The following is a 26,589-nucleotide window of genomic DNA, read 5'->3' on the forward strand; positions in this document are numbered from 1 at the left end:
GTTGCCGGGGCTCTCCCCGCACCCCTCTCATTTTTCCCTGCTGGACAATCGCAGGTGGCTGACAGCTCTGTCCTGCCGCTAACTAAATAGAAGGCCTATTGAAAAGCATCAAGAGCTCTGTGTTCCCTCAATTTAATATCCCAGCACCAGCCAAGCAGACACTGCATCCTGCCAAGACAAACATATGGGACTTGGCAAAAGGGGAGGGGGGCAGTTTCTGGAGACAGCCCTCCAGTCTAAACTTCTTAAGGAGTCGATATAAACATGCTTTTATAAAAAAGGTGCTGCCTCGTCTAAAAACACAGATTCAGCGCAAAAACACTACCACCTTTCACCCTCTCTGTTAGTTTAAGGTGTGTTCAGTTCAATGACTGTGCAAAACCTGCGTCACAGCTACCTGCTGCTCGCTTTTTTAATCCAAAGATGAAAACTTTTTGGAGCCGCACCGAACACTGGTTGATTTATTGGAAGAAAAATAAAAGCCAAGAAGGATGCTTTGCCTGCAGCACATTTCCCTTTGCCCGCCTCCACCAAAACAGAGCTACAGTGGGTGGAAATTGATTATAAGTTTCCTAGATGTGTAGCTCCAGGGTTATTCCTTCAATTCACTGGGCGGATATTATTCCTCACGCCATGCGGGATCCGTATTTTGTCAAGAGTCAACTGATTCTCCAGGTTTCTTCTTCAAAAATATTCTAGAAACTTCTGAAGTTGTAGAGTTTGCCCCACGATGCCCCTCTTCAGTTCATGACTATCAGCTGGAGTGTTATTCTTCAGAATTTCTTCATGCACCAAGGACCCATCTCTCTATTTAGGTACGAGCACACAACAAAATGCCTCACTCGGTGTTATCTCATGCTGACTCAGCGTTACGAGTGCAGGCCGTCACCTCGCAGTACGTGGACGGGGTCTTTTTTCAGCCTCTGCTGCAAACAGGCACCTGATCTCAAGGACCAGGGAGGCAAGCTGACTCCGAGCCTGAGCGAGGCAGCGCCCTGCGTGCACCCCTTGCTGCGTGGACAGGGACCCATACACCCCAGCACGGAGACAGGCTGGGGAGCATCAAATTTGTAAGAGACTTAAGGAGATAAAACGAACAAAAGAAGGCACAACTGTTCTACTCACATACATCAGGGCTCTGTACGTAACCTGGCAGGATAATTCACCTGGCTGGTGAATTCACTCGCTCCCCTTGGCTTTTTTTTTTTTCCTTACCGGGCATGACTGTCGACTCCTGCAAGAAGGCATGAATTGGGCTGGGATTTTGACAAATTATTCCGGTAGATCCAGCGCTGATGGCTAGCTGTAGCCTTTTTGCAAGGGGCCTTTCTGTCTGCCCCATCACGCCACAGACACGCACCACTGAACGTGGGGGAAAGGCCAACCGGCTCCTGACGACAGTGGAGATAAAGAGCAAGCGGCATTAGGTGTCGCAGTACCAGCAGCCCATCCCACACCCCTTTTTGCTGGGGCGACTCGGAGGGGTGATTTACCTGAGCGTATGCACTGTGTAAAGCATGCACAACAAGTACAACATCTGTTAAATAAATACAGCGGGGCAAGCCATCACCTTGGTGGAATAGCTGTGTATCACTGACCTACGCAGCCAACTCCTGACACCCATAGGAAATAGGGGTCAAATTTTAGCAAAGAATTTATCACACGAACAAAACAAGAACAGTGATAAAAAAAGGAGTATCAGGGTTTAGTCTACCACTACACAGAACTGGCAAATATAAGCACATTTGCATAGTCCTTTGGCTTCATTTATTAAGCTAGCACGGATACACAAATATTCTTCTCATACTAAAGCATATCCATCATCTACTGGGGTTAAAATCTGTGACAGAATGCCTATAGGTACCTTTCTGACAGCACAGATACATTTTCCTGCTAGATAAAATACTTGGTAGATAAAGAGTCTCCTTTTCTAGCTTCCCAAAGCATCGTTTTGTAGTCACTATCCACAATATTAGTGCTCTGTACCAAACCAAAATGATCAGCTCAGCTATCCGCATAACACCTTCACAGCACACGTCATAAATCTCAACTCAGTGAGACTTCTGTGGATAGATGGAGTCAAGTAACTTCATACGTACAGATGAGTCCCACTACTTGTGTACAAAACACACCTGGCAAAGCACGGAAGAGTTCCCCTTCTGCTCGTAATGCTACTGAGGTATCTATAACGCTTACCTACTTTTTTCTCTTTTTCCATTTATTCTACTTTCTGTAGTTATTGCTTGCCTAACTTGCATAGGTCAACGTATATAACGATTAATCAAAAAGTGAAAGCAACCAAGTGTCACACATTTTCTTCTATTTATGACACTTCCAAGTAATTTCGACTCATCGATCTGTATTATTTTATCACAACGTTGTGTACAACACACAGTACTGACCTGATAAAAGCGGCTACAGATAATTTAAGAATTATGTCAAGTACGGAGAAGATTTCATCTCAATATAGAAAGCTTACCAAAGTGACCATAAATGGCATTTGTTTCAAATTCCAAGCGATTATGCAAAATTACAAGTTTTCTCTTAACCTCACTAAAAATGCAAAGCGAGAAGTCCACCCGAAGGGAAAGGTACAGGCCGTTGCTCTGCCCGCAGCGTGTGTCGCTGCAAGCTGCTGTCAGGATTGCAGCTAAATGAAAACGAACCAGCTGCTCTGCCTGCGGGACAGGCGGTGGAGACGGAGGGCAGCTCCTGGGCTGTCCTGGACCCCGCCAGGACCGCCGTTCCTCACTGCTGTGGAGGAGCTCCGGGAGAAACGGGAACCAGCATGAAGAGTCTTCCATGGTTTGAGTAGGCTTAAAAAAAAAAAATAAAGGTGGCAGAAAATTAAACGGACAAGCGAAGACCTGGAACCACGCGGACAAACAGCTGGAGAGAGTTACAAGCCTGCAAGCGCGGATACGCAGCCTCACTCTTCGATGCCGATCAAACAGGCCCTTCCCTCGTGCGTTTGCTCGTGCAGCTGAAAGCGTGACATAGCAGGGTTTTGACGATAACGATCTAAATACGTTGCCACCACATGAAGTTACGAGCAGACCAAGGTACACACTTAAAGCCATCTCAGAAGGAATTTGTGAATCCAGGAGACGGCACCACGAACCGAGGAGGGTTTCCAAGCCCCGTGCCGGCAGGGGCTGTCCCCAGGGACCCGGGGTGGGTGGCACGTCGCTTAGAGACTGCCACCCGCGCCCCTGGCAGAGCCCGCTTCTCAGTCACGTAAGGGGATCCAGGCCCCTGCCGAGGGCTGTCTCGCAGGGCTGGCCGGGAAGGGGAGAAGCCGTCCAAAAGGACATACTTCTCCCGCTGCACATCTTCTGCATGTTAAAGTATTTACGGCCTCGACATACTTGGCATATAAAAAAATACTACACATGAGAAGAATGCTGGAAAAAAGTAGTATGGCAGCGCTCTGCACATTTTGAGAAACAGATGTTATTGATACAGTTGCTGGGTGCCTACAGAGGGAGAGAGGAGGTGTGCAGATATAACTCCTTCTCCCCCGTGGACGGGCCTCCGGCCCCGTGGACCCTCTGAGGCTTCCGGGGCTCCGGGCGGACCCCGCGCCTTTGAGCCAAAGCATCCGTGCTCGCCGGCTCCTTCAGCACCGGCACCCTTTGAGCTATTTCCAGGAATTCAACGGCTCGTTTTTCCTCTTTGGAAGATCAATGTGATATAAAACCCATGTTATATCACGTTTTAGCTGTTGCAGAACTCCTGGCGATGCATTTCGGAATTAAAGCAAGAGCTCCTGAATCATTTTAGTCTCAATTCTTGAAGGCTATTAAACACAGACGGCATAGGGCAGTGTTAAGATTTTTCTTATTAAGTAAGTGCTAAGAGCGAGACAGCATTTATTTCAAAACATGAAAACCAATTTTGAATCAAATGAAATATTCAAACAGTACACATGGCTTAGGTCTCACAGCCAGCCGAATTACTCATGCAGCAGAAGTTTGTGACTAATCAGCTAATACCAGATTTTTAAAACAAAAAAAAAAAATCTCCTGCAGCTACAAAGAAAAATACTATTTGTTCAACTCAATACCAGGATGAAGATTCAGAAACAGGATGAAAACATAGGAATGTTTAACATCCTCTTCCAAACTACGGACACAATTTAGGAATAAGAAGCTAAGATACACTCATACTAAAACACCGAATGTCAAGCTGACCAGAAACAACATACGCATCGCCTTAACTAAGTAGAGTTCTTCCTGTGGCTAAGAAACTCATTTTACATACAAACACGTTCTTCATTTTAAACACACCTAGCACACTCAGCGTAATCTGAATAATAAAAACATGGCTACGAGATTACTCATCTAACTTGACACTATGCTGGAAAAGTAATCCAGTCAAAAGCCACGCACAACTGACCATTCTGCAATGCAGGAGAAAAGTGAGAGCTAAGAATACAAGGCAGGGATCGTGATCTCGAAATGGTCCGTTAATACAGTAAAAGATGAAATAAATAAAAAGAGACAATAGAGAATTAAACTATATGAATTCGCATCGGAAATACGCAGCGTCTTTCACATCTGTTTTCAAAAACAAGGTCTTTAATCAGTGATCAGTGCCATGATGAACCTAAAACAGAGCAGAAAGAGTAGGCTTGCACCAAGACAGACATCCCTCCAACCCTACAGCCCGGTGCAATCAAGGACTCCTCGGCTGGTGGCGAGAATCTCTTTGTGAAACGCATGGCCCACATTAAACAGGATAGCAGGCTGGAGAGTAAAAATGGAGCGATGTTCCCGCAGGAATCTGCAACCGCATTTAAAATGTACAGTACTTGAAATTAAAACTACTCCTTGTTAAGCTCTGTAACCCATGTGAGAGCAGAATCCCTTCCCACAATTTCTGCTTGCTTCTCCGAGGAATGGAAGCCCTCCCAATTCACGAAGTGACGCGCCGCTTCAAGGAACAAAAGACATTCGGAAGAGCCACCGAACTAAGTGATATTCTGTTGAATTTGCACAGAAGAAAAGAAAACGGCAACATATTACTGGGTCATTGCACAGGACTGAAATTAAGCTTTTTAGCCTCCTCTATAAACATATATAATAAAATTCCTTTATGCTTAAATTTCTCATGCTTGGTGTTAATCCAAACGTTGGGTTTCTTTTCTCCCCTTTCAGAAAGTCTAAGAACAATCAGTGGAACCCCTTAAGAGTTATATGGAAGCGAAAAGAAAAAACAAACTTTGATTTTATGTGGAAAAATGTGTCTCTCTCTTTTGTTCTTGGAAAACCTACACAGATTCATTTTAACGGCAAACTGCCGTGCAAACCTGGCACGCAAAATGCTTTGTCCTTAAAGAAGGAATTGTGGTTTTAAAATACCAGTTATTAAAAACTGAGAAGTATGCATGGAACATGCTCAGTGCGGTCAAGCATCTCCCTGAGCACAGCGTATCTCCGTAGAAATATTTACCGAGTACAAGTTTTGTCTTTGTGGCAACTACAGAAGCTCTGTGCTAGCAACTGTTTTATGGTGCAAGGGGACGGGCAACGGCAAAACTGGCTTCTGTGAAAGGAGCCTGAAGCGGGTGCGTGGTAAGGGGCACTCGGGCCCTTTGCCACAGGTACATTTCATATGCCCAGGGTTGCCAGTTCTTGCAGTAAACCTGCAAGAGTTTACGGGATTACATGAGAGTCATAGCTTCCTCTAAGAAGTGGAAAGGAAAACAAAGAGCAAGGGCATTTGATAGCCTTCAAAGAAGGAAAAATAAGAACTTAAAATCAAGCGCTGAATACTCCAAAACTACAAAGCAAATAAAATAATCCCAAAATATTATCATCTCATGATCTGGAGGATGGGAATGGGGACACTTGAGGTCAGCAGCATGTCTATCGTGGCGCACAAAAGCAGTATTTATTTATCTGCTGCCCGTACACAGCAGCCATGAGCGACGCCACGGAATTATCACGAATTACAAACGTTCCAGACATCGAACAAGAGCGATTACTGCATTAAGCGATGCTGTGGTACCCGCGCGGTCCACGCTGCCCGCACAGCGTTCACGAGCTGGCTGACCGGGCGCCAGGCCGCCGTCTCCCCGGTACGCAACGCGCTTCACAGCACAGGGCGTTCAGCGCCGTGGACGACAGAGCCACCCGAAGGGCTCCAACATCGACGGCGGCTCTGCCGATCTGACAGGGCAACGGGTCCCTCGGGAAGCGCCAGCCAGGGAGGCGGGTACCTCCCGCTCGGCAGCCAGCAGAAATGCCAGCAGAAAGGTACTTCAGGTGACCTCTTAGACGCCTCCTGGCTCTCCTCTGCCGTATTTACGAAGTAGGAATTCACTATTTTTTGCATCATCTTCACTGAGTTTAGAGGCAAGCAGGCTCGTACGGGGCCCTAACTGCGGGCTGCTCCCTCCACAGCTGGCTGTAGTTTCTCTCCCCACGGAGCTTCTTCTATCCGTCATTTTCACAAACTGTATAGAAGACTAATTACACAGCTCTAGACTATCAAGCGTGGTAACTCACATGCTCCTGGGAAACAATAAGACACCAGACAGCTTGGCTCAACCTTAATAAAGTCTATTTCCACAAGTATCAGCTTACAGGATTTGCTAATTTATGTTGTGAAGAGCACATAAATCAGCTTTGCAAAGCACTTGGCCTTTCAACCACAGTTGGAAGGGCTGCACTCACCGGTCCTTTGCTACACAGGACTTAAGGCTACGGGCAAGCTACCGACGTAGACAACCAAGATGTTGCTACATAAAAGACCTTCCAAGATAACAGAAAACTCAGCCAAAACTAAGGGTGAAAAACAGTCATCTCCTCAGATACGAGTCAGAGCAGAAACAGAAAACTGACGTATTTTACTCTGAATGGAAATATTCTGTTGATCAAAAGCTAGGAAGCACTATTTCGAAGTATTGAAATGCCAAAGCTAGTAGTATTTACATCAAACTCGTTATTTTAAATTGGTTCTACATCTTTGTGCAAAAAAACCCGTGGTAAAATCTCTCAAAGCAAAAGGAAAAGTAGTTTTACGCATTAGCGATTTAGTCAGGTATAAAACAAGAAAGCCAAATGACAGCGAGGTTAGAAAGTTAATTTACTGTTGCATGTCGCTGCTTTTAAAAAAGAAAGTCAAAGTAATTTATTAAGGTTATCAGCCAAGTCGCAGAAGTAGTCTGTGGAAACTAAGTACCAGTCTAAAATCCAAGTGAAAGGAAGTATTTCACCCCATTAACAGGAACAATAGTGCTGCAGCTTTATCCATCATTTCAAGAAACTCCTGATGAAACATGAGGTCAGGAGGTCGAACCGACTGACTTTTATTTCCATAGCTCTTTCAGGGCCTGAATCAGACCGCGATGATTAGAGCGGCAGCGTGACCCTCCGAAAGAGGTAAGAACTGGTATGCAGATGATGAGTTCCTGCAACAGACAAACCTATCTTGTCTGCCTTCCGCTCTTCCCTTTTCTCTCAATAACCCTGCGCGGTATTTCTCTGTCCAGTCTGGTTTCTTGCCCCCTTTACAAACCTCAGACCACGCGGCTCCGAGGTCAAATTCCAGATACAAGTAAGTACAGCGCTGAATAAACAGGGAACATCAAAAAAGGCATTACTGAATATAGCTTCTGTATCTCTACCCTACAAAATGCAGTTTCAAATTCAGTACAAACTCTACAGTCAATAAGAACTTTGAGAGAGGTTACAAGGATTAAGTTTTAAGAACATTGACTATTTCAGTATCTATTTACTTTCTTTTCCTGAGACACATACTTTACCACATGTGATATGTGAAGGCAGAACGTGAATGAGAGCCCAATTCATGTGCGCTATGTGTGTTATCGAGGGTCCACAGAAGTTACACAATCTGTTTTTTATTACTAAAACTATAAAAAAGGGTTGTACTTCATAATTTTAATAAGCTTGGGCTATTTTATAAACTGTTAGCTGTGAGACTCCAGGAATAAAAAAATTTAAGAAGCATACGCTGCTTTGGCAACAAAAAGCAAAAATCCAGAAAGGAAATTATTTGTCAAAGTGCCTTAAAAACACTGTTTTGTGCAAATGCAAATGCCAAGACTAAAAGGTGTGATTCGATAACAGCTACAAAACAGATACCCAGAGCAGCACCCAGCCACCGGTGATGCGTTTCAGACCGTTTTTTAAGCACCTGCCCTAAGGACAGTGTCCCCTAACCGAGCTCAGACACACTCACTGAGAGCTCCCCACCTCTGCAAGCGTGGGCTTATCTTCTGCACGCCGAACAGGGAAGCAGTGCTAGACAGCCTCCTTCTTGACTTTGGAGCAGGTCTTCACACGTTACATAGAAGATAGCACTAAGGCAGCAGTACCTCGAGCAGAGAGGCTGCAACAGGGGCAACACGTAAATCCCCCGTTTCAGCTTCACAGCACGCTTCAGGCCGCTGCGCCAGCAGTGACTGTTTCTACTCTCAGTCGCGTGAGATAGAGCGAGCTGGGTTATGCTGATCTGTAAATAGCAGTTCGAGCCCCTAAACGCATTGCTTAAGAGGTATGAATTACACATAAAAGCACGCTCTGTCGTAAAGAATAATTTTTCAAAATCAGAAATAAACTATAAATGAAAGTCTAGAAGTTGTGGCAATCAAAGCTGAGACATTTTAGTTTTATGAAGAGTCGGAGCTTTTTCGCGCAGACTTTCTACAGATGCCTGTTCCTAAATCCCTTTCGAGAGAAGATGGCCTGATTAAAACACCTCTGTGTTCAGCATTAGCATAACCAGTGCAGCTTAAAATTCAACCTGTGTGTTCTTCTCTCCTCCGCCTAACTCACAACCTACTGTGAAGTGTCTTAATTAACCTTCAAATATTCTCTCTGATCTAGAAAGACAGAAAAAAAGAGACTAGTAAAGGTGTAAGCTAGACTTCTTAGCATCGCATTTTCCACTTGTGGCTATGCAGCACATACACATTTTGGCAAACCTGGGGTAGTTCTTTAGTTCCCAAATCAAGCGTTTTGGGCTATTCCTGTTGGACGTTCCAGAGAGCCCCCAGGGAGCCCCCAAAGTGAAGTCCTCCTCTCCTAAAGAGTTCATAGGCAACTTGGATTTCATCACTTCAGCTCGCTCAGATGCCAGCCTGAACCGACTTCATTTCCTCTTCTCCTTCCAACCTTCCTTTTCCATCAGAAAAAAAATCTGATCTTGGGCAGATTTGGAAAGAGCCTTTTCCCACAAGATGGGCTCTCTGCTACCAACCAAGAAAACCTCATTTCTGTCTCCACCTATAAAGGGATTGCTGGTCCCAAAGCCTTCGTAACAGTTGGGACTGGGTGATCCTCTAAGACGTGAAAAAGGCATGTGCTCTCCTAGGCTCTAAGCATTTGCTAAATAGAGTGATACTTGACAAAATAAGGTCGTCCCCCTTTGAGGTGCCAGCAGGCGCTGAGGGCTTTCGGTTCTCATTAAGGTCGGCCACGGCAGAGCAGGGGCTCGGCAATTCACTCAAAACATTTTAACAGACGTTTATCACAATTTACGTGGACTTTTTAAAACTCTTACAAGACAAATGGAAAGGTAGCAAGCGCAGCTGTAAACGTAAAGCAAGGGAACCAATGTAATGCAATGAAGGGAGCCTTATGGATTCAGAAATGTTCTTCCTGTCCGTTTCCCTTACTTTTTTCCCCAGACCCCAACAGCTATTTCACAAGCAGTGTCAGTCTCTAATCTCTTATTTTCTTACTGCTACTGCCCATCTACTGCACTGCTGGTGCACCACCCAACTCCTCGCGCAGTACAAGGATGGAAATAATCCTGCCTGAAACAGAATCCTTCAGTACCACTTTGGGAAGGTATTCAAATAATGAGATCCTTCCCCAGAAAAAGCTGTATTTGATACAGCTGCTTATGGATAATACAACACATTCTTGCAAAAGATACAGACACAGGAGGAACAGTTTGATTGGGCAGAAGCCAAACACCACCTCAAAACCTGACAGCGTTGGTAACTTTAAGAGCAGTCTGCTGGAAACTATTCCCTTATTCATTCCAACCTTATTTCATTCCGCGAGGATCCATCTGCAGAAGGGACTCGCAAGAGGGAAATATCCTTTCAGCCTGCCAAGGAAAAAAGGGCAGGAATGCCAGCACCTTGTACAACACCATCCCCTAAAATCAGTCCACCCAGAGCCCCGCTGCCCAGGTGGTCTTTCAGAGGGAGCTGGATGAAGGAAAGCAACAGGCTGACTATCTATGTCATTTCTATATATGTCCCATGAGAAATTTGCACAGTTTCCATTCCAACTACATTCCGAGTTTTGTTCTGGACTGAAGAAATAAGCTCCAGAGAGGGAAGAGAAAACAGGAGAGTTTGGAGGCAGCATGTCAACAACGTAGGGTATTTCCAAGGCCATTTTACTTCAGGAGCTCATTTCTTCAGTCCTATGCCATCAGAAGAACAGGACAAAGCTCAGACAACCTTGGGTCTCCGGTCTCCGAATGAAGTTCTGGGTCAGGGAAAATAATTCGGAGGCCAACTGCTCCAAGGGACCAGAACTACAAAGTGACATGAAACCCAGAGGCCAAAATATCGTTTTGACCCAATTTAGGTATCTATTAGACTTCATCATCAAAACCGCCAAAAAAGTACCTTGTCAGTCATTTCTGCCATTTGAGGATGACTGCTCCCAAACTAGTCTGTTGCGGCAAGGAATTAATTTACTCCTGGGGAATGAAAATGTCACAGGTAGGCAAGCAGTTCCCGAAACACAGAGCCTACGCAAGGCCACCATCGGGACGGCGTGACCTCCCCGTGCAGGGGTACTGACTGCAAGGTATTTGCGACACGGGACTATTTCCAGGAAGGTACTGCAAGACACACGTCCAGTGGTGTCTGCGAACGCGCACGCGTAGCTCCCTTGCCCATCACACTCCTCGGCTCCCCCCTGAATTGCACGTAAGCCGTGAAGGAACAGATCATCTTCGTTTTCTAGCTATCTCGTTTCTACAAGCAAAGCAGGGCCGGTGATGGAAAGGAACCTACTGAGGGACAATGTCAGCTTGGACTATGGTCTCCTAAGGTTTCTGCAACCACATGTTGTAACAGTGATTTCAAGGGGAGTGTGGCAGGACCCGAGTCAGGCTAGCAAGGCTGCTGCTGCTCTGGCAGAGCTTTTCCTCTCTCTGGAAGCCCAAGGGACCTTCATTCCAGGCCTCATCAAAACACTCCTCATTAACAGGAACGGACGAGTCCCTCTGCTGGTCTGAAATGCCTGCTCTGATACCCTAAGCCAAGGAGAGGCAAGAACAACCACATTAAAAAATGCAGCAAAAGAGGTGAAAACGGAGTCACGCTCTGACTTGCTTCTGATCCAGCAAAGAGCTAAAACCTGGAGGATGGGTCCTAATGGCAGTGCCCTAGATGACAGCAGCAGGCTTCAGCAGCCAAAGCCTCCTGCTGCAGACGGGTCATTTGCCTGCTGCCTCCCCACGGCGGGGGATGTGCCCCTGTAAGCCCTGCTCTCTTGTCTTGGAAAGGTGGAAGAAGGTGGTAATGGCGTCAGCAAGGAAAGGCTATCCAAGGATGCATCCTGCAATACCCTTCATCACTGCTTTTGCCATGGAGCGACTGCAAATTACTCCTCAGGAGGCTGAAAGTCTGTTTGGGATGCTACAGCAAGCCGTTGCTAAACCCTGAAAGCTTAACGGACCTTCTTCCAGTAAGAGGAAGCAGCTCAAGTCCCAGAACAGCCTCATTTTTCAGCCACGTGCTACCTCATCACAAATGCCAGCAGAAGTTTATTTACTACACGGTGATACTTATGGAATAAACGTTGGTGAAACGAGTACTGAATTTCACTGTGTTGCTATTCATGAAACAGGTTATTTAAGAAAAGCAAGTGCCAGGATGAGGACACTCAGTATTGGGGATTTTTGAATCAGATACTGATGTGACACCAAAGCCAGCACTAGCAATGCCAACTCCATCACACCCACTGCTGCCTCCGACAGGGACCGTGAAGTGGTCAGCACCCGCTCCTGCTCCTCCCGGGCTCTGCACAGTCTGGAAAAATCTGGACTCAAGAGCAGACTCAGTGGGATTCTGAGGGTGAAATGAAGGGATAATGTTTTCGTTGCATTACACAGAAATAGGGCAACTTTCTTTTTTTTTCCCCTCTCCTCTGCAGAGCACCCATACCACAGAAACGCTACTATAGGCGTACTCTACATACAGGGGCAAAGGAGCAGCTTAGCAAAATTTATTTTCCGTTAAGATTAGCTCAAGAAGGGCTGTAAAACCACAACTGTTCTGTAGGGACATGCTGTTGGAATATAAACTCAAACCTGTCCAAATCCACGCATGAGAGATGTTTATTTTCACATATTCATGGCCATAAACAAGCATCGCTTTCATAGCTTAACCACCTTCTCGCCTCTGTGAGCTACTCCATCAGTGAAATGAAGAGTAAGCGAAGAAAGATGGTAAGAACACAGTCATTCTGCTTTTTAAGACACAACACCTCGAGATGGGGACGCGTGGACTTAAAATACACTACTTCACACAGACTTCCTTTCCTTAAAATATGCCACATGAAAAATATTTTGAAATAAACTGAAAAACTAGTAAATGCTATTTTCAAGTTTAACTGCTACACCACCCTTGAGGAGCAAAAGGTTCCTCTCTATGTAAAACATTCACACACGCACGTACACACAGGTGTGCCCACACAGCCACCCTCAGGCACCCGAGAGGGGAACCTGGGAGCGAGCAGACACCACGGCTCTACTGGAGCAGGGCGGGAGGACCGAGTCGGGAAGGGACCCAAGGGCAACTGAAGTACCAGAAAAAACCGGCTCCGTAGGTTTGTACTCGTTAAACACCTTCTTTTCTGATAAAGCAAGGGATGCGGAGTTCTCTCCTGCGACAGAGGTCCAGGAAACACATTTGTGGCGATATAACGCTTGTCTTAAAATGTGCAAAACGTAACCAATCCCAGGATCTTCCCAACAGATACAGCGACCTTAATAAAACCAGGCTGGGACATTCCTCTAGGTTTAAGACAGATACATACATTAACTATTATCCAGTAGGTTTACACACAGTTTAAATCTGTGTTATCTTGAATTTGTTTGTGCTGCTAAATGGACTACTCTGAAGCCAAATGCATGCAGCATGAAGTGATGTGTTCAGAAATATTTTACCTGGCTAACAATGTGGAATAATTCATCAATACATTAATCTTCAAATGGACATGCTGTTAAGTAAGAAAAACCTCATTTCTCACTCAAAAATAACTACAAACACAGGTATCTTTTTTTAAGGTGGCTGTTATTAAGCGAGCAGAAAAGGGTTTTTTTCCCCCCCTTTTTTCTGATCAAGCATCACTCGCGCCACGGCACAAATGAAGAAGGAACTTAAAGCGTTTAATCTTTGGACAGCTTATATAGGAGACTGTCGAGCCCCTTGAAATAAAACTTTTAACAATTTCTGCAGTGTCGTGCACAGACACCTCGACTAATTCCGATGTCCGTAGGACAGCAGTGTTGCACATAAACCCTGGCTGGGGCCCTGGAGGAACCACGTAGGCTCCAGCAGCCCAGTGTTTTGTCAGGAATCACGAGCCCTGGTTTTAAGAAAGTAATTACTGTAATCAAAGCGATGAGGGGGAAATCTGAGTTACTTAAAAGGTAGACTTCAAATACCTCGCTGAAGTCTGCTTACGGGTCCCAGTTCTTGCTCCTTCCTTCTCCCCCTGAGAACTCGCGCTTGGGGAAGGCTACTGGAGAGGAGGAGGAAAAAAAAATTCTCAAATTTGTCCATGATCCCTTCTCTCAGAAGGGATTTTCTTGGTCCTGATTCATATTCCAAGGCCCAAGAGATATGTAATCCCTCTGCTGATGTTCCCCAGCAGTCCCCTCACCCTTTGCCATGGCAGGAGCCGGTGTCTTTCTTGTATCATCAGTCGGACAGACAGGGACCACGGTGCAGGGATGCGCGACGTACTTCATCTATTTTATTTATTTAACCGCATCAGGCCACGCTCCCAGTTTTTCCTTACCTGGGATTCTTCTCAGCACCTTTTGCAGAGGGAAGCAGCAGCGGACTGGGCTCCTTCCGTCCCTCTCCGTTCAGGAGGAGAACAGCTCTTGCAGGAGGGATTTCTTCAGCTCAGTGGGACTGTCAGGCCTTTTGCTTTTGTGCTCCATTTTAAAAATACATGACATCTTTTTCCATTTGGAAAACCTATTACCCAAACTGATAGTCTGTTTCTGTGCCATGAAAGGTATTTGTGCGGCTCCTTATATTTTGGCCCAATTTGATCTACATTAAGTCCACAGCAGTGCTACTGTATATCTATTCAGTTTTTCCTATGACCAGGCGATCCTTGGAACAAAGGGAGAGGGAGCTGCGGCCCATCGGAAAATTATCATTTCAGAGGAGGACTTAGCGGTTCAACCAGCCTTGAAAACGTAAAGCGTACAACCAAGTGGAAATTCTGAGCATAACCCTTTTTACTACTTCCTACTTGGTACACTAAGTGCGAAGCACGGAGGTTTCCCCCACTCACCATCCTTGAACAGGCAGCCAGAAGGTGGTATGAACAATACATTTCTAAAACTATCTGCTGGAGCAAAGAGATTCTCTCTGCACCTCTGAGAAAAAGCTTTCTTTCCAATCGGGTTTAATCTTACTTTGGCCATGGGCTGAGGTTCCCTGAGGAACAGGGCAAGAGCTGAGCTGGGACTCGGAAGGCCTCAGATCTTCTCCCTGCTCACATCACCTTTTGCAAATGCTTTACAGGCGATTCACACATCTACCTACGGTATCTCGCAGACACAAATTCTTTGGCACTTTACCGTGACAGAGAAAGCTTCACAAAAATGAGTTTTGATGAGAGCTTTGGAAGAAAAGGGAGGTTTTACGTGGGAAAGGACAATTTGTTCTAAGCGAGAATGGGAGAAATGCAAGGCAGGAGCAGAGAAGGAGATGCAAGGGCTAAGAAGCGAGGCAAATCTATCATTAGCCCAAATCTGGCCCCATTAGAAAAACTTATAAAAACAAACAAGAAGAAATAAATGGATCTTGAGCAACCATCTGCATAAACTTAGCCTACACTACACAAAGTAAGGATGAAGTACCCGCTTGTTTTGAGTGAGAACTTCAAGGAGAAGCCAACTAGACACATAAAAGAGTTTTTGTATTATATTATTTTACACTATATTGACATTTTACTTCAATCACCATCACCTCCCTTCTCAGTACTCCTTCCCTCAGTGTTTTATGCAAGAAGCCTGAAGTCCTGAATAAGCGACACGATGGCACTGCATTTTTCCGAGTTTCTGGAGCTTCTGAACTTTGAGAAATCCCCTTTACTATGGATTACTACGTCTGAAAAGTCTGTGTTAGCCTCTAGGAAGTGCTACGTACTGGAGACGTGACAGGGATGAAGTCCAAGCCCAGCCTGACAGTGACCAAAGGCTGCTCAGTCAAATGGGGAGGACGGGCTGAGGTTACCAGATGGGATCTGTCTATCCAAAGAGGCAGCTGCAACCTATCAAGCCCAGTTAATAAGTCTGCAGGGCTGCCAAGTATAGCAAAATACAAGTGGTAAGAACAGGCACGGCAGGTTAAGGGAGTTCACTGCAAGGATGTAATTACTGTGGGAAGTGCAAAATAGGGCAGGGTAGCACGAATGTAAGAACGTTAAATCCATCTAAGACACTGCTGCCATCTGCACAGAGCAGCACGCGGTCCCGACGCGGTTCTATCTCCCCAGCCCTTTATTCTGTTTTCCTGTGTTTCGCGCTCCCAGAAGGTACTGCGCTACCAGATGTCTGCTCGGCCGCAGCCCGGGCAGCGGAAGCGCGCAGCTTCCCACGCTGCCCCCGCAGCCCCCAGCCTGGACTGGGAGGGACCTCCAGGGCCGAGGGGACGGTCCCATTCCGAGCCTCGATGCACATGCCGGCCCTCCCGAGAGCACCCGCACCTACGCCCGCCACGGCTGCGCCCCGCTACGCGCTCGCTGCCATCGCACCGAGAAGCCGAGATGCTCCGATTACCTTCCCACAGCAGCCCTGCTCGACAGTGGGCGCCTAATAATATTCTTTAGGACGCTGGCATTTGGGACGCTGGAAACTCATCAAGAGTTTCCCGTGTGCTATAACCCGACGCTCAGCAGCAGTTCAAGTGTTTGTCTCCAAAATGCTCTTCTAATACACCGAGATAACGTATCACCAGCTCCTAGAAAGCCGTTTCTCCATTTAGCAACATCATCTTGCCAGCTTGGGGGAAATCATGTTGAAACAGTACATGAGTACCAACACACGAACAAGAAATAAGCCTTAATACTTCAGTCTTGATGGAACAACGGAAATAAAAAAGCATTTGAAACAAATCAAAATGCCCTGAAACTGCTTAGATCCCGGTATGCACTTAACCACATGCCTGAACTTAAGCACGTTTTTAAGGCTTTTCCTGAACTGAGGCTTAAGTCTTTGTGCAAGTATCTCTAGTCTGAGATACTCCAGCCTGTATTGCAAACATATTTGCCAAAGGAAAGTAACTGTGCACATCTCTGTACGTCCTTCCGTTCAGACACTTCAAATAACGCTATAATCATTAATGAAAAGAATGCCAAAACCACCGAGGGTAGGAAGCTTCCTTTCACAAAGGGTGAAATTAAGACACAAAGTTAAAGGCTAAGATAGAAGGAGTCCCTACTTTCAACAGGTCTGTGCTAGGGGATTGTCATGTCAGATAATCAAAACCAAACTCTGAGGATATGCTAAAACTGCCCGAATACCGACAGCTGCACATTAACTTTCGTGAAAGTACTGATCGTGAAGACACACACAAGTTTCTTCATGTCTCAATATCCTTAGAAAAAAGGGATGATAGTAAGCAAGTGAGGAATAATCCGTCACAAGGGATAGATCTGAGCAGGTTTGGGGTTTTGTTTTTTTTTTTTGACAGTTGGACTGTCTTCAAGGATTTCCCTGGTTTGACAGCTCAACACTAAAAGGCGGGTAGACTACTGAAGATCTTTCATCTGCAAACAGTTGTACTTTCAAATGAGTGTATGCAGCCCTGGACTTGAAGGCCATGGTTTTCCAATAAACAAAACAAATCCCATTTTACTTGGTATCTGAAGTCAAAGATTAAAGATTCATCGTACTGGGTCTGGCCCTTTCATTTAAAACAAGAAAGGTTAATGCTCTGTAAGAAACAGAAGACAACATTCACACTTGGCATTGCATATATGTGAATATAAACCAGATCACACCTCAAACAAGGAGGCGCACGTCTATAAAGACATAGTTCCAAGTGTAAGTGCAATCCAAAGGCATCGCATACCAACAACTCTCTGGGTTTTGTTACAAAAGGAAGAAAGCTAATTGAGAAACTGAAGTAATTTTCTCTACAACAAAAGGCAGAGACTGATTTATAGCTTTTACTTTGTTATTTCTAAATGCTGAGTTTGCTGGGTTCTCTTTATTTACAATCCGAAGCATTTGTAATGTTTTTTTGAGGCTGTCCATTTTCTGCATCTTCCACAGCAGATAGAGCATTGCAACCTCCTTGAACACCTTGCAGTTATTTTCCCACTCTTCTAAACCATATGCTCCCCTAGATGCCTACCAATACTTTCTTCGCAGCGAATTACAAGGTCAGATAAACTCCAGTAAGCTTTGAATAGTTAAGCCATTAAACCTCCTGTAGCACCTTGGCATCTCAGAACAGGAAGCCTACCACACGAGCCATACACAAAAATCCTGTCCAGTATATGCTCACCTGGGAGTAGGTTAACTACCTTGCTTAGGAATCTACAATAGATTAAACATTTCATTTAGTGCAGAGACACACAGAACACATTCCCACAGTTATCCAGAAGAGAAGGCACCGTTAACACACTCGGACGTGCTAAATCAGATATATTAAATCAAGTTCTTCATGACTGTTTGAATGATTTGATCTTTACCTGGAGGACAAAAGGGAAGACGCTACTCAGACGTAAATAGGGAAGGGGCTGGGAAACCCGTGCAGGAAGGCTTGCCTAGAACCTTTAATAATACTTACTCCCCCTAGTAAGTCTGAGCCTGACGAGATGGACGACAGAAGAGTACCGAGGCGAGATGTTACTGTACAGGCACTAGAAGGAAGGAAAAGCAGGAAGGAGGCAGAATGAGACACAAGAACACAGGAATTTAAGGACTACAAATACGTGAGGGGAGCACATGTACCCCGCAAGCCTTGTCTGGGTAAGCGGAGCCTTCTGCCTGGCCTTGTCATGCCCAGACAATTGTATGTCCTTCCATTGTTACAACATATTCTGCCTCTGAACGCTTACTAAACCAAAGCCAAATAAAGCAAAGGCAAGGGATCATTCAGTGGACTTAAATCTAGGCAGCTGTCTGTGAAACTACAATTTTACCATCTGCAGATCAAAGTTATTTAGAGCTTTTCTCCTTTCACCCTCCTCTGGTAAGAGATGATAGGCTTCAATTTCTCAAGCCCTCAGAGCCCAAGGGTGCCGTTACTTTCAGCTGATGAATGTCAGCATGACACTAGGATAAACTTCTAAAAAAAGTATCAGGTTTTTCACCAGCACTCTTCCCTTCCCAAAGCTGGATCAACATTTCTGCATTACGACAGCACCATCTGAGCTTCAAAAGACTGCCATTGCAGAGCAAGCTTCAGTAACACGAACATATGGAGTAGATAAAAGCAGCACTAACTATAGTAGGTACCAGTGATCAATTACCAGAAGGCTAAATTCTGCGAGGCACTACTAACTACACAATCCTCCTGAAGCGAGACAAGGTAGGGCTTCTCCACACGCTGTCTGAACTCCGGAAGGATAATTTTGCTTGATGACTGCAACTCAGGTACAAATTTTGCTGCAACTCTGGCGAGTATTTGATAAATGCTGTAAATACTGTGACAGCAAATATTGCTATTTTGACCAAAACAACAACAGAAATATACAACAGAAACCTGCGGAAGCACCAGCTTTCTGAAACACAGTACTAAGAACAACAGGCAGCTTCTACATGACTAATTAAGTGCTATGACAAGTGCATGCACATGCATGCAATTTTTTAAACAAACAGGATTATTTTCAAGGGATACTAAGCAGATGTGAAGATAGGAATTTGCAAAACTGCTGGCATGCAGATGACTTTTACTGCAAAAGTAGATATGGAAACTATTTCAAAACAAAAGTGTTCAAATATTTAGGTTTTTAAATATAAGTTTAGATTCAGGAAGAGACCATGGGCAACATCTTGCTTTACTAGTGCAAATGCCAATTACTCCATACATTTACAATCAAGCAATCAAAATTTAGCACCCTTATGTTCATCATAACCATACATCTAGTGCTGAGAGCAAACACTAAACAATTTGAAATTCAGCAACTCTATGAAGTACACGTTAGCACAACACACAATTTTGCCCCACTATCAGCAGGTGTCTTATGAGTCAGGATTAAAAATCTCCTTATGCACAAAATAAAATTTGCAAGGTCTGTCGCTAACCTGTGGCAAGCCAGGCGTCCTTTTTCTGTTACTTATATCATCAAACTTCTTTTATAAGCTATACATTGAGTGAACTGTTACCACAGCGATTCCCTTTACTTTCTCAAGGTAAGAACCGAGCTGGCTACACTGGAGAGTGTCTAAATTCCTTTGAAGTTGAAAATAAATCTTTCCAATAGACACATGGCCCTAGAATTTCTCACTCTTGTTCCAGTTTCTGTTAAGCCATATTATCTCACTCTTCACATCTTTAGGATACGCTGAGGATCAAATATTCTAGCTTGGCTGAGAGACGCATAGCACAGCAACAGAGAAGGCAGAAATGCTAACTTCAAGTTACTTCTGCTAACCTTGGAGCTGGTGGGAGGGGGAAAAAAAAAATCTGAAATCCCATCAATCTTCAGGATTATATATTTATTTATTTCCACACTCACTTGCTCAGAGCTCCAAAAGACTGTTAAAACAGTCAGGTGAAGTAAGCAAGCAAAAGCGCTCAAAAAGATGGTTTTCAACACATTAGCTGTTCTCACTTTCGTTGCCCGAAACAGGGAGCAGTAAAGCCACCGCAGCAGCTCTCTACCAGCCAGGGCGTCCCCAGGCAGCAAAGTAAAATGCAGCGCAGCAGCTAGAGCGGCAGCTAAGGTCGGGTCCGGGCGAGGCGGGTGCGAAAGCAGCATGGGCAGGGAATGGAGTCATGACAGCTTCATACCACGGCCGTGCTTCAACGTTGGTTTCCATCCCTGCCACATGGTGGGTGGTTCAGGGGCTTGAAGAAGCCCCTCAAGGACCGCACGAGACAGCTGGGGTTGAGACGAACAGAGACAACAGTGACTCAGGAGCATCTACCCACTCTCCTCCTCAAAACAAAAAGCGCACATTCTCCTAGTCCAGTCCCTAAAACCGTGGAAAGCACATGAAGGGCTTCTCCTGGGTGCTATGGGAAAGGAGTGGCAATAAGACACACAACCGAGAAATCTCCTATTCTTTACTTAGGACCCCTTTGGTATCTGCTGTCTTCTTATACATGTGGAGGTTCGTGAAGACAGCAACTACTTCATTTCAGTTAACTGAAAACACAACACGAGCAGCTTGTCAGCCACATGTCAATCTCTGCTGAAGCTGCTGTACTCCTTAATCTAACTCCATTTAATCCAATTTATTGTCTTAAAGCGCTGTCTCACTTAACACAAGAACTTCATTCAGGATTACTGCTAAAATACAGCTCTCAAGCCAAGGGTCTCATTCATTGTCACAACTCCATCTGAGGCTGTATCTATCCAGGTAGATGTCTGCACGGCCTTTGTAAACACAGCACACTGCCAACAGATTCTCCTAAAAAAAACCCCAAAACAAACAAAACGCACCAGACTGGCATCAGCTCATCACCTCAGATGTGAACTCCCCCAGTATTTCCTTTCTTTGAGTAAGGAAAGTCAAGGAGTTTTGGTTGTGCGTAGCCCTAAGCTCTGAACCAGGAGTTTGAGACATTTACGCAATTACTCATGGAGCGACTGAGGCACACTGCAGAGGTGGGAAGGTTCGCTAGCCGGTACTTATCGCAAAATGGAATCAAGTCATTAACATGAGGCATGTGACGGGAAGAGGGAAACCTCTTTCCAAGAAGGGATACTTGTTGCAGACTTGTTGGTATGATTCCTCTCCTGAATAGCGGTAGAGTAACCACCACGTTAATCCTCCTGGACGGTGCAGTTGTGTTCCACCACTGCTCCTGCTACTTAAAGAGCACAAGGTAGGTATTGTTAGCTTTCTTTACCGCATGATGGAATTAACGAATGGTATGTGTACTCAATATATGCCCAGTCTTTCAATATGGGATTTGTGTACCGAGCCGGTCATTGCATCTGCTGAAGCCACAATGAAATACCACGCGTTTCCAACTAACGCAGCAGTCAGGCCAGCGCAGTTTTGAGAACGAACCGTTTATGGATGTGAACCGCTTAATTCTCATATGATACCTTCTGATGAAACAAAACTGTGTGTAAGAAAACAAAAAGCATGCTTATTTTATAAATAAAACCTTTACAACGTCAATCTGTTGCTACTCTTGGACTACAGGGCGGCCCGTGATTTTGCTACCCGAGAAGTACACAGTGACCATTTGGATGCCAAATTCTACATTCACTCACCAAAAGGTCGTCTTTTAAGTCTTAAAATGACTTCGTTATTAATTTTCCCATTTGTAACACCTCATGAAAGTAAAAAGGAAAACCAACAAGATGTAGGTTTGATTTCTGTCTCTCACACCAGTGTGACATCAAGGACTTTGCTCATCAAACTCAGAGAAATTATCCCAGAATAAAGCAGTAGGACTGTATACAACAATATGTACTGAGGCATTTTCTGAGGGATTTAAGAAATGAAGTTCTCTAAATGATATCATTAGCAATGTGCAGTTAAAAGCAACAAAAGCTGTGTACGAAGTGGTAAAATACCAGACGTTAATGCCATTAAATAAGTCTTACCAGACCATCACAATTGCTAATAGCAACAGAAGCTCCGGGGATGTCAGTTATGTCTCCCACATACGCGCAGTTGGTCCACAGGGGCTCTCTTCTCCACAATCTCTCCGTAGCAGTTCTAGTCCGAGTCGTGTTACCAGCATCGTTTCCAGTTTCCAGAGAGTCTTCGTACCACTCCACTACGGCCTCGGGAGCCACTAAACGAGTGTTGGGTTTCAGCCGGAGGTGGAATTCCCTTCCAAACGCAGTGACATTAAAATACAGCCGTTTGGGGCTTTGGGATACCTCCCGCGTTGATCTTCTTTGGTGACTTGCAGAGAGGATATTGGAGATGTAGCTTCCATCTGCATTGGTACTAATTGGAATCACTAACCCATACGGTCTCGGTCTGCTTTTTCGTAATTCTGCCAAGAGAAATGCCCAAAACCAAACTCAGATTAGAACAAGAGCACGGAACGAGCCTGAAGACCAGATGTGCAGCTACAGAAGTGCACGTCAGCAGAACAAAGGGTAAATGCAAGGACGCAGCAGGCCACTGCCCTGGCCGTCAGGGGCTATGCCCATTCAGGGAGCGCTCCAGCTGCAGCTCATTTACCGTACGAGACACCACGACTGCTGCGCATTGAGGCCGAACAGCAAATGCCGCGTGTGTACGACCCCTCTGCCTCACACCTCCCCTTCCAAAATTCCCGATTTAGGATTCCTGTTAGAGCTAGTCTAAATCACTCCACCGACAAGTTCAGCCGAAGAATGATAAAAACCTCTGTATGTTTTTAAAAGGGCAGGGGACGGTGCCACTTAGCACACCAGGGTGCATCGAATTATCTACTAGATAGCTAGTCTGGATAAAGGCACACCAGCCTAAGGTAGGCAAACGTAAGGTACGTGTCACTGCTCTCTCTAGCTGGAACACTCAGGCTTATAAATCTTCACTTGGGTACCCTACAGCAAGGCCTTTAACACTCTTAACACTACCCATTGTTATTATAAAAATGCTTTGTACTACTTTTACACAGACACCGAGAGGACACGTAAGAAAAGAAAAGCGTTTGACACATCACCATGTTAAGCAAGGTATGGCAAACCGGGGATAACGCGAGCGGAAGGCCATTTCACCTTCAGGGGGAGCGTACGGATCACGCCAAGGTGGACAAACACAAGAAGCTGTGCCCAGTTATGCACCTCAAGTAAACACACCCCACAGATGCTGGGATACACATTAAGCGCATGCAAAATACCCTCTACGTGCCAAAATTTTCAAGAAGCAAACCTTTCATGGCTCTATTTCCAGAAAACTTACACAGAAAACCCTGAAATACTCATTTACATTTACCTGGGGAGTTTCCTGGGGTTTAGGTTTGCTTAATGGCCAAAGAAGAGGCAGCTGCCCTTTTGAATTCTCTTGTAAGAAATGCCATGCAACTCCTTCACACACCTTAAACAGAACTGCTTGCTCCTGGGTCAAGATTTTGAAAATGAAGCGCCATGCTTGGTTATAACTGCAATTTGCACGCGTATTTCTGCCATCTTAGAAAATTGAAGTAGGGAAAAGAATCCAGCGGGTATCGCATACCGCTGATAAATTCATCGATGTCAGCAGTGGCATAAGCAGTAACTTATCCCCCGACAGATCTCCTCTAACGAATCCCCTTACCCAGCAACTTGCTCTTGCCCTTCCTCTTTGCCTAACTTGACTAACAGAGTTCAAAAACAACAGAGAAGCTAATTATTAAAAAAAAGCAACACAGAACGTGACAAATTTGCACCTCAGTCCTGCACTTCACTGCAATACCTAGAAGCTATAAAACCAGCAAAACCACACTCTGTTGATAGCACTAAAGAAATCCTCAGGTAATACTACAGAAGCTCAAGGGCACGACCCTTAGCTCAGGCAACGTGTCCTAAACACAAGGTGCGCTTCCAAGGAGAAGTCACTGCTGTAATACCTCTGATCAGTGCCAGAGCATCCCCCGATACCTGAACGGTGTGGCCAGGCAAGGCTGCGGGCAACCAGTTCCCAGCAGAAGTTATCCCAAGGCTAACCTGCTTTAGCAGAGGCACTGGCCCAGCAAGCAAAGCCACGGCAGAAAAAAGGTAACGGCAACGAAAGCCCCCTTTGCCTGTCATTTTTTTGTGGTTCCCACCAGTCAGCTCAGGATTCCTGTCTACTTAGCAGCAACATTAGCTGAGTGGAAACCTTCCAGTTGGCTTCTGAATTTGCCTAAGTGACTACAATACCCCCCCCCCAAAGCCTCTTTCTGTGTAGTCCCTTACCCGTACCCTGAAAATAGCATTATAAGCCTAAAAGAATAATTTTTTCCCTCTGTGCTCTCTGCTACTCTTAGGCACTGATGAGAAAAGGAAGAGAATCATCTCTTCTGCTCAGAGAAAGGTCGTCTCCCGTTATCGCTTACCACATTTGCAGCCCTGCATCAGGACACACACACGTGTTTCCCGTTGCCTTAAAGTAATTTCACACCACCGTAAAACAAGTCCATCAAATGAGTTTATCTTTTCTGGGAGACCTTTGTAATCTGGAAGTAATCAGGATATTCGGTGTCCAATTTTCATCCTGTAAAAGGAGGAGGAGAGGCATTCCCGGGCCAGGTCAAGCTGTGGGCCAAACTGCTGCTAAGACCTGGACCAAAGCCTAAGTCTTATTGCCTGTGTATCAGACTCCATGAGAGTTAAAAAGACATTTAGCACAGAAATAGTTATTCCCTAGCTCTTCTCTTCCCGAGAGAACTGGCTAAAGCAATATTAGAGTGATATTACTGATACTTTTCATTTAAAAAACTCCACGATTGGGTAGCTCAGATGCTACCGCTAAGTGCCACTGAGAATTCCTCAAATAAATCTACTTAATTAAACGAGCTAAATTTTACCCGCTCCCAGTGCGACTCACACTTGAACTGAGAACTAACAGAAGAAAAGCTCAGTAGCTAGTTCCTCTCTCCTGGTAGCAGTGGATGCTTATTTTGAGACTCACGCATTCAGTGAGTAACTTCAGTAGGAAAATGTTCCTAACGGCTTCATAGAACTGTTTTTTCCTCCAGTTTTCTTTTATGCCAGTTACTGAGGGATTTGACAGAAAAACAATGTATGGCACTAGTAGGATGTACACGGACATTTAAATTCTTGCACTACAAATATCTTTACGTAATACACAAGTACTACACCCCAGGCAAGTGAAAAGCTCCTTATCATTTTCAAGTCCATTGTTCTGAAAACGTACTCCACGTCCTACAGCTAGCAGTCACAGTGCTTTTTGGTAGCAGCCAACTCAACCTATTTTGCCATACACCTGCAAGATCAGGTTCTAAAACCGGCATCCTAATTAGGACATTATCCTTAGGATAATTCCCGTCTAAAACACTGGGAATTCTGAGTCAGGATCGCTAATCTCTCTCCTTAGAGAAGGGACCAAATTAAAACTCTAAACTCATTTTTATTAATTAGACACCGGGCCACGAACAGGAGACAGAGCTGCTGGCTTGCATATCCTAACTGGGTCAAAGTAAAAACCTAGATCCTCCCATCTCCCCGCGCTTCAGCGGTGAGGCTTCATCCACAGACTGACACCCCTCCTTTTACCTCGCCGAGATTCTTCGTGGCTTTTATTTTTTTAAAGCAGGACATTCAACGCCAGAGACCACAGCCTGGTGATCAAATTCTGTGTTCACCACACAACTGAGAAATTGCTTTGCACATCTTGCAGCAGCGTTCCCAGATTTCTACTTGCGGGGGCAAAAAAGAAGTTATTTTGCTAATAACAAGAACAGCCAGCTAGCCACAAGAAGGTCGGAACAAAGGGTGGAAAATAAGAACTGTCAAGTTTTTGAGTCAGCAAAAGCCTTTTCCAGAGTTTCTAAATGCTGAGCTAGAAGAGGAAATGCCTTTTGTTCAAAGGCAATTAAAATTAAATGTGACATGACTGAATACTGAAGACATCTAAACTCCTCCACTGACTTATATTACCCTTTTTCCACAGACCGTATGGTCTTAGGAAATGCTATTCCATCTGAAGGTGTTCCCTTTCCTATGCTAAAATTTCAGAGTTGATCTGTTCTGCTAATTCAAAGCTTACAGTAATGATCAGAGAAGAAACAGAGCAATAGAAAAAGCACTTAACTTCAAATTTGCTTCATTTTTTTAATCTGGCTTTAAACTGCTGCTCCAGTTGCACAATGTTTAAGTTGAAAGGAAGCACTTAAGAAAGAACATCGCATTCTTTCATTGTGTGCCAAAAGATAATTAGCTAGAGAATGCCTCTGAAGAGGGCTGTGCATACTTTTTTCCCCTCAAATACACATGGAGCTGAAGAATTAACACCGCTGGCTCACAGTAGCTGTCTTTGCACTGTACAACTGTGGACAATGGAGCTTCAAAAGTCCAAAACTTTTTTTTTTTTTTTTAAAATCACCTGCATTTGGAAGAGTACTATTTTTTCAGGCATAAGATTTTGTGAAATACATTGATCAAAAATTGTTCATGTGGTTGTCCTCAGTAGAATTCCAAATGCATAAGCATCCACTTAAGAAAAAAAGATTTCAAAAGCACAGTCTAAATTGAAATCAGTGGAATCAGTGGAAAAGGAGGAATT

At 44.8% G+C, this 26,589-nt stretch overlaps 1 protein-coding gene across 1 annotated transcript in view; it reads right to left on the bottom strand.

Annotated features, from left to right (window-relative positions):
- The window catches only part of ADAMTS3 (ADAM metallopeptidase with thrombospondin type 1 motif 3), a 127,611-nt gene that overhangs the window by 96,816 nt on the left and 4,206 nt on the right, over positions 1 to 26,589 (bottom strand). Inside the window, exon 3 of the mRNA XM_076337703.1 lies at positions 21,990 to 22,390. Coding sequence (XP_076193818.1) covers positions 21,990 to 22,390 — 401 coding nt within the window. The remainder of the gene's footprint in view (positions 1 to 21,989; positions 22,391 to 26,589) is intronic.

Source organism: Aptenodytes patagonicus, chromosome 4, assembly GCF_965638725.1.
Source record: "Aptenodytes patagonicus chromosome 4, bAptPat1.pri.cur, whole genome shotgun sequence".
Classification (NCBI taxonomy): Eukaryota; Metazoa; Chordata; class Aves; order Sphenisciformes; family Spheniscidae; genus Aptenodytes; species Aptenodytes patagonicus.